The sequence below is a fragment of the Mytilus californianus genome, unplaced genomic scaffold, assembly GCF_021869535.1.
Source record: "Mytilus californianus isolate M0D057914Y unplaced genomic scaffold, xbMytCali1.0.p SCAF_5, whole genome shotgun sequence".
In the NCBI taxonomy this organism is placed as follows: domain Eukaryota; kingdom Metazoa; phylum Mollusca; class Bivalvia; order Mytilida; family Mytilidae; genus Mytilus; species Mytilus californianus.
Genome location: NW_026262701.1, coordinates 1788461 through 1797777, shown reverse-complemented (window position 1 = coordinate 1797777; position 9317 = coordinate 1788461). Strand labels below are relative to the sequence as shown.

Genomic DNA, 9317 nt, shown 5'->3' with positions numbered 1-9317 from the left:
ATATTAATATAAAATAACATAAAAGCATTAAAAATAGTATCAACAGTTCAAATTAATAAGAAAGTACGATTTGAGAGTACTCGCAGTTACTGTTCATTTAAGATTCAATCATTTCTGTCGGGTCGTTTGCAATTTTAATAAAACTATTATTTTCATATTTTCTAATTTTCAAAAGCATCTATTGATAGTAGATCATATTTGTTTCCATCGGTTTTAGTAGGAACATGTATTTGTTATCTCTTAATGGATTTATGACATTTCAACAGCGGTTTACTATTGTTGGCTTTATTGATAATTTTACTTAGAAATCAATACACTTATGTGTTGATCGTACTCAAGTTCAAGTATTACAAATTCTTGTTACATTTATAAATATTCTTCGTGTCTCCGTTTTAATTGGAACCACTCTAATAAAACAACAATTAAGAATTGAATTCTTCTTTTTGTAACTTCATTGGGGTATAAAAGCGTTGACCGAAGTACATTTTGTATGAAGCGCTTCATTCTAAAAATGTGCGCACGGTCAACGCTTTTACAACCCTATGAAGTTACAAAAAGAAGCATTCAATACTTATAATTACATTTTCTTAGCTAGGATAATGAAAACACGATTTTTATCAAGTTTTTATTTAATTTACCTGTGCACTTTATTGTGGGACCTCGTGTCATCATGAATGATAAATTTTATTGTGTATATAATGAAGTTGATTAAGGAATAACGCGAGATTGCAGTGAAGCCAATTTGATTGTTGTTTAAATAGTTAAAAGGAATATTTATTACCGTATAATATTTATTTCTAAAATTTGAAAAACACTTCATGCACGCAAATTACTGGGTCATGAAGCGTCGCCATGTGGCAAAATTTGAAACATAACAATTATTGTGTTAGTTTGTTGCATGGAAGGCAGTTTGTATGGTTTGTACGTTAGTGGTGAACTTTAGTAGAAATATGGCAAAAATGTTGAAACTAAATGACACTTTGAATACATTTTACATGAAATGGGCTCGCTCTAAAAAGGACGCTGTGGGTAATACAAAGCTTAGAAACTATATAGATGAAGTTTTAAAAACAGTGGGAGAGAAATCACCTCGATTTAAACCGAAAGATGTAATACTTGTCGGGAGCACCGCATCAGGAGTTTCTGCAATTAGAGAACAAGAAATGGACCGTCTGGTATTGATTGATATAAATGGAGAAGTGGAAAATGTCGCTGATTTACATGAATTTGCAAAACTAAAACTTGATCGGTCGGTTCAAGGGCAATGGACGGACTGTATTGATGCAGATCGTTATTTACAACCACGAAAGGTTGCTAAAATGTTCAGGAAAAGTATTGAAGAAGCTTCAAAATCGGTCATTGACAGCAACCCATCTGGATATTCAGGCATCGACGATCCTGCCAAAGAAATAGCAGTAGGTGGGGATTATTCAGTTGCAGTGCCTATCTCAGGAGTTTTTGGACCAAATAACTGGGCTTTTGGAAAAACCAAATGTGACATTGTTCTTGAAATTGATTTTAAGAAGTTTCCTCCGACAGACTTGCCACGCTGGCTGGTACAACCTAATGAAGAGCAATGGCCTTCTATTGCCACAGTGAACAAAATCAAGAATATCGATGGATATGGTCTAGTGGCGAAGAATTTACATGATGCTTCGTATGAATCATTGTTGTGGCAATATTCAGTTTCTCGTGCAGAATCTCGAATATTAAAAGAGTGTCCTGACCAACTGATTTACAAAAAGCTGTTAATAATATTGAAAGCGGTCCGTCTCTTTGAAATACCCGAAACAAAACTTGAACAAAATCCCCCGATAACATCTTATCACATGAAAACAATTATTCTTCAAGAAGCACATTCTTATCCAGATCCCAACGAATGGGTTGAAAATAAACTTGGTGAACGATTTATATCAGCCGTAAACAGACTTTTAACGAACATCAACATTGGAAAACTACCACATTTCTTTTTTCCCAAAGTCAATTTGTTCAAAATTGACCCATCCGAAATGGTTCCTCGCCTAAATGAGATAGTCGAAGATCCTATCACGTATTTGGAAAAGTTGATAGCATTAAAAGTATGTATTCTTACTTTATATTGCATACGTATCTCTTTGCTTGCCCCTTATGCATTGTCAAGTACATAAATGTTGATTTTAATACGGCGAATTGTTACAATCACTACCATGAACGAAATACATGGTTATATGTTTCCTTTTCACTTTTATTGTGAATTATTGAATTGACATGATAATTTATTTTAGGTTAACTTACCATCATTTGTCGTTTATCGGCTTCGTCGTTCGTCTTTCGTTAATTAACTTACATCAAACAATCCAGATGATCCCGCCTAACAACCAAAATGGTCAGCTAAGCTCGAAATAGAATGAAGGGGATTCAAGCAAGTTAAACGGATATACTTACTACAATTTTACCCAAACTGTCTCACAACTCTGTATAGAAGAATGCATTTTATTTTGATTTTGCCATCTTTTTCAATTTTAAATATTATCTTGAAATCTAAACTAGACTGTACAATTTTAATAGAAAAATGATAAGTAGGGAAATTACTACAAACCAGTCAGCACAACTGAAATAGCCAGTAAACTCCTTAAAGAACGTGTTGTCCCCGAGTTTCAATTTTTACACATTTTGTGCTTTTGCTCAATCAAATTAAGACAATGAAAAACAAAAAGCAAACAAGTAGTACAAGATTCAAAAATAAATTAACATATTTAATATCGTCAATTGACTACTTATAGGGTTGTTGCCTTTTTAATATTTTGCGAAATTTTTCGTAAACTTGGCAAAAAAAGTCAGAAATCTTAAAAAAAATAAGACACTAAATAAAAAATAAGTCAACTTTAACTAGAAGGTAAAACGAAACTTTTTCCTGTTCACTTTTTATCAGATTTAAACGATGATGTATGACGTAATACCATTGTTTCACATGATATCGTAGGGATATATGAAGATCGACCTTGAATGCGCAAAAATATTCAGCAACATAAATTCTACAAATATGACAAAACTGTTGAAATTGTAAGAAGATACATTTTTATTCATTTTTGCTAACATATAAAAACTTTAAAAGGTTGTTCAATAAACAACTTCGATGCAAGTGGGAGGTTCATATATCTATATATCTATGTTTAACCCACAATTCCAGTAGAGATTGCACATTGTTGTCAAAATGTTGAGTGAGGGTATTACATGATATTGGGAATAAAATATGATGAAAAAAATTGGCATCACTGACTTCGTTTCGTCAAAATAGAAACTCACTTTCGGGTTTTTTCGCAATATGAACATTATTTTGTTTAAAGCACTTACAATCCTTTTTTTTTTTTGCATTCAACAGTAGATTTGTATCTTTCAATTTAATGTTCTAGATTTAAGGATTCTTGATGTTTTGAACTTAAAAAGTATAATTTATTGAATTTCCGTCACTAAAAAGTACATAAGAATGAAAAGGTTTCCAACATTAACAAAAATATCTGTATATATTATTTTATCTTAAAAAATACAATAAAGGCAGTGCTTTGTGTTCTCTTACAAAAAAAGACTTAAAACAATATGTCATCGACCTTTAAAAAAAGTAATGTTCATGTTTGTTTTGGTAAAAAAAAGAGTTGTCTTTCTATAGAACACTGAATTCGACGTCATGGTACAAGTTTCCCGTAATTTGCAAAAATATGACAAACACATATTCGTCAGTTTAGCAGAATAAATAAAATAAAATTTTATCCTGTTGAACTTACTTTAAATAAAGCTAATACTAACAATGACCACTGTCCTTTCCTCGATCTTGATACCTATATCATAAACGGGAAGCTTAATAAATAAATTTATGATAAAAGAGATGATTTTTCATTTCCTATCGTTAATTATCCATTTTTAGATGGTGACGTTCCCTTGTCACCATCTTATGGTGTTTATATATCTCAACTTGTACGATTCGCTCGTGTATGTAACAATGTAATAGATTTTAGCGAGAGAAATTTATGTATCACTGAAAAATTATTACACCAGGGTTTTCGATATCATAAACTAGTCAAAACATTTACTATATCTTATCATCGGTATAAGGACATCATTCGTAAAACAACTCAACATGCAGACATCTTATACGTTCGGGTATTTCACACCCAATCTTTTATGGTAATATTCTTTACAAAGCACAAAAATGTCAGTATTCACCTCAAAAGCTAACAAAACCTTTAAACAGACTTATTAAGAAGGGATATAGTTATGATACTGTTGTCAGGTCATTAAAGATTGCATATTTTGGCTTTAATATTGATTCACTTATAGGGTCTTTGCATCGGAATTAAACATATTTATTCTAAAACCAGTTGTTGGCATGACACGGGTTATGTTCTTCTCATATATTTTATGATGGTATAATACTAAACCCCTAACAGGAGGGATTGTGCCTGATATTCATATGATGAAGACATAATCTTTCAATCAGTTTAATTGAGGTCTGGAGCTGGCATGTCAGTAACTGCTAGTGGTCTGTTGTTATTTATGTATTATTGTCATTTTGTTTATTTTCTTTTGTTTCCTGTTCTGACATCGGACTTTGCTTAAACTGAGTTTTACTGTGCGTTTGTTTTTTCTACATTGGCTAGAGGTATAGAGGGAGGGTTGAGATCTCAAAAAAACATGTTTAACCCCGCAGCATTTTTGCGCCTGTCCCAAGTCAGGAGCCTCTGGCCTTTGTTAGTCTTGTATCATTTTTAATTTTAGTTTCTTGTGTATAATTTGGAGTTTAGTATGACGTCCATTATCATTGAACTAGTATACATATTTGTTTAGGGGCCAGATGAAGGACGCTTCCGGGTGCGGGAGTTTCTCGCTGCAATGAAGACCCATTGGTGGCCTTCGGCTGTTGTCTGCTCTAAGGTCGGGTTGTTGTCTCTTTGGCACATTTCCCATTTCCATTCTCAATTTTATTTACTTCAAGATCGGATAATGTTTTACGCGAATCAGGTTTGGTCAAAATTAATTTGGTGCTAGTATATCACAACTTTTGAATAAAGGCAACAGTAGTATACCGCTGTTTACATGTCATATATCAATTCAAAGAAAACAAATATGGGTTATAAACTAAAACCGAGGGAAACACATCAACTATAACAGGACAACAACGGAACAACAGAAACATTACAAGGCAACAAAAACAAACGCCAACATGCATAGACACGAACTATTTAATAACAACTGACTTGGTACAGGACTTTATATAAAAAAAATAGTGCGCTGAACCTAGTGTTATGGCTAACTAAACCCCCTGCTTATATGGCAATGGTAAAAGCTCTATTGTGCAAATCATAAAATTATAAGCGTTAATCATTTATGTTCATTTATTGTTTGATTTTTTACTAATTATTTGCGGCTGCTAAATCTGATTTTGTCCTGACAAAGTTTATGTGTACAGGTACATCATATTGAAATCCGCAAAATGTGATGTTCTTGTCTGCCGCATTTTGCCGAGTTGGACACACCAGTCAAATTGCACATAAACAATAGGCTGTTTGATCTTTCAGTGTTATGTTTTGATTTTTTTTTAATTTTGAAATACAAACTTAAAATTTGTGTTGCTAAAGTATTAAAATTATCAGCAAAACAAAAATTTGGCTAGCACTTTTTTTATTCAACACACTTATCATCATCATTCTATATCTATAAATATAAAACAGAAGACTATCAAGACAACTGTGAAAGGCTAAATCTAATCTAGAAAATATTTTATCTAGATTACATTTATGATTGCAACATTTATGACATTGATTCTGTGTCATGATTGTATACTTGCCTGTGTGCAAATTGATGATATGTCTTTTATATTTTAAAAGAGTTTTGGAGCATTATGAAATAAAAGATCTTTTTAGATTGGCTTGTTTGTCCCGTGACTTAAGGGCATCCGATACAGTTTCGCGTGATATTGTCATTTTTATAATTTTTAAATATGTTGTAGCGTAAGACGAGTTATAAAATAAATCACCAAATAAAACATAGGTCACCGTGCTTGTTTGCGAGAACATTGAGGCTGAAAATTTGGGAGTTTTGCACTTTAGAAAAAGAAGTTTATCAAAGTTATAAAAAATATGGAGTAGCTATTCTTCGTCATAAATTGTTAAGATTGGATTCAATCTGAAGTTGTGATAAGTGAAAAAAAACAAAAAAATAAATCCCATCAAAAATGACTAGGAAATAAATCAAGCCTTGCTTAAAATTACGCATAAGATGCTCAAAGTGGGATATTTTTTTTACCTTAAAATGTGGAAATCGAGAGGATCTTATAATGACAGTTTTTTTCATTTTTCTACAAACTGTCTTTTGTCATGCTTTCTCCTGATAACAATGAAAAATATATGTCATCGTGTTGGATTCGAAGCTAAATCTTGTAAATCGCGATTTATCCTAAAACTTGCGTTTCCCCTTGGTAACCTCAATGTTAGCGCGAAAATGCACGACGTCGCTGGCTGACAATTTCGACGTCTCTCGCCACTTATCCCTCATGGTTATCATTTTTTAAGTGTTTATCTATTGCTTATAAAGAGCTACATGTATCTTAAGGGGGCTCGAGGGTATAAATACATTTGTTTTAAGTATAGAATTTCGCTATTTTTTTCTATAAAGAACTTACTCATATACTGAATAGAAAAATTAAGTTTTAAAAAATGGGGTCACCGTTCATTAAAGGTTACAATGTGCCTTCGAAGGAAACATGCATTTTTGTTAAGGTACTTTTTTTTCTGTTGAACTAATGAGAGAAATAGAGGTAATGTCGAAATAAAATAAGAATTAAATTACAGAAATCGCTTTAATTTTACAAATGTTTAGTGTAAGTACATTTCATTTGATAAAAAATAATTAAAAATATGTAGTTCACTGTTGAGTTGAAAAAAAAAGATATTTCAATTTTAATGCAAAAAAAATGGCATTTTTACACTAAAGGAAGATAATTTGAAGCTTTTTCAATTATATAATTATAATCATTTTAAAAGTAATCTGGGGCCAAAACTAATTGATTTTGTTGGTTGATGTTTGTACTATATTATAAAAGTAACAACTATTATGAAATAAATAAAATTTGTAATGAAAAAAAAATGTTTTAATTTTTGCTGAAATTTTTGAATAATAATATTGTTTTGGAAATTAAACCATGTTTTTAATAGATACCTCTCTTCTGTATTCTGTTCATGTTTCAAGTGAGAAACTGGTCACCATACATTGCCGCTATGCTGTTCACGTTCATATGTATGTACCCTCCATGCCTGTAGTAATTCTGGTCTCCAAACAGAGCTGGCATCATACTTGTTAGACTTGGTCCATTCGGATGTGACTAAGAAACATAAGTTGGACTATCGTTTATACTAAATACCGTTCAAGATGTTTTTTTCTAGTACGGAAAATTACACGCATGACGTACCGCCGAAATTGACGTTTTGTGTGAATTCGAACGCTTTAACGTCGCCAATACTTAACTCCCTTAAAACTGTATCGGATGCCAATTATAACTTTTTTTAAGAGCACAGCACCATATCGTTTTGATTTGAACAATCTTTACATCATATTCATGTTCATATCATGCAATTTGCATGATTTATATATGAAATAATATTCAAGTAAAATAATGATGCGCATCTGTATAACCATTCTTGTCAAGACAACTGAATATATACGTTCTAAAATAACAAGGACAGGTGATAATTAAGTGTATGTTACCCTCCTATGATAAATTACTGTATGACAAAGGAAGATTTCTCTCAATTACAACTATTGTCTTCCCAAAGGACCGAATTGTGTTGAGGAAAGTCCCCATACTACCTTCAAGAATGAACTCAACTTCTCTAGCTATGAAAACAAATTCACGGGGTCCTCACTACAAAAAGTTTTAATAGAACTTTGATTAGCTGTTCCCTTAGACTTTATGGAATAATCTTTATTTACAATCATATATTAACTGAACATTTATATATATATTTTTTTTTTCAGAAGGCACCCTTTGAAGGTCAGACTAGAGTTTGAGACATTTGAGACTGTTTGTAAACAAAGTGCAAACTTCATGACAGAGTGACAATGTAAAAAAGTCATTTGCTCAAACTACTCATTTAATACTTTTGTCAATAAAGTCTCTTTTATTTGTTTTTATGAGAATGCTTTAAAAAAAGAGGTCAATGATACAATCATAATGTATATCAATGAAGAAAAGATCTGTTTAAACCTTTTTCGGCATATTGAACTATAAAAAAGCTAGTTGATGGTTTCTGTTTTCAAAATAGATTTTAGTTCACTTATGTTTATGGTCATATATTTTAGAAACTACGGTTGTCATTGTCGTGATGTACATTTTAGGTAAAGCAACTGTCTTGTGTCTTCCGAATCCACAAGCATATCTAAATAAACTCATCACAGATAACAGGATTAAAATTTTGCATTTGCGCCAGACACTCGTTTCGTCTAAAAAAAGACTCATCAGTGACGCTAGAATAAAAAAAAATATCGTGAAAAGCAAAAAAATAAAAATACCGAGCTACGAGGAAAATTGTAAACGGAAAGACCCTTAGCAAATATCAAAATTAAAAGCTTTAATCCACCATTTTCTACCTTTGAAAATGCCTGTACCAAGTCAGGAATATGACAGTTGTTGTCCATTCGTTTGATGTGTTTTATCATTTGATTTTGCCATTTGATTAGGGACTTTCCGTTTTCAATTTTCCACGGAGTTCAGTATTTTTTTTATTTTACTTTTTACACATCAAACGAATGGATAACAACTGTGATATTCCCAACTTGGTACTGGCATTTGTTAGGAAGAATATGGTGGATTAAACCTCGTTGTATAGCCAGCTAAACCTAGCTAACACATATATGACAGTTATATTAAATTCCCCAAAACATGTTTTAATTTTTTATGGCTTTTGCCAATCTCAAGGTAATAATCCAAATTCACACAATTAAACACTTTGAGAATTTTTGTTCTTGCATAAAAGGAGCGAAAGATAACAGAGAGACAGTTAAACTCATAGATCGAAAAAAAAATCAACTGACAACGCCATAGTTAAAAAAGAATAAGACAAACAGACAAATACAAGACACAACATAGAAAACTAAAGACTAAGCAAGACGAACGCCACCAAAAACTGGGGACGATCTTAGGTTCTCCGAAAGGGTAAGCAGATCCTGCTCCACTTGCAGCATCCGTCGTGTTGCTCGTGTTATTACAAACACGGTAAGTAGTCTAATTTGAAAAAAAAGAAAAGGCACCTTGCGAAATTCTTTTATTCTACTTTCCGATATATTAA

General features: G+C 32.0%; 1 protein-coding gene across 1 annotated transcript; it reads left to right on the top strand.

Moving 5' to 3' along the window:
* The first annotated feature begins 606 nt into the window (after positions 1-606).
* On the top strand, positions 607-8159 carry LOC127701033 (protein mab-21-like). The gene is made up of 2 exons (XM_052204808.1): positions 607-2078; positions 8008-8159. The coding sequence occupies exons 1-2, from the start codon at positions 915-917 to the stop codon at positions 8038-8040; spliced, it is 1197 nt and encodes a 398-aa protein (XP_052060768.1). The 5' UTR covers positions 607-914; the 3' UTR covers positions 8041-8159.
* Positions 8160-9317: the final 1158 nt, after the last annotated feature.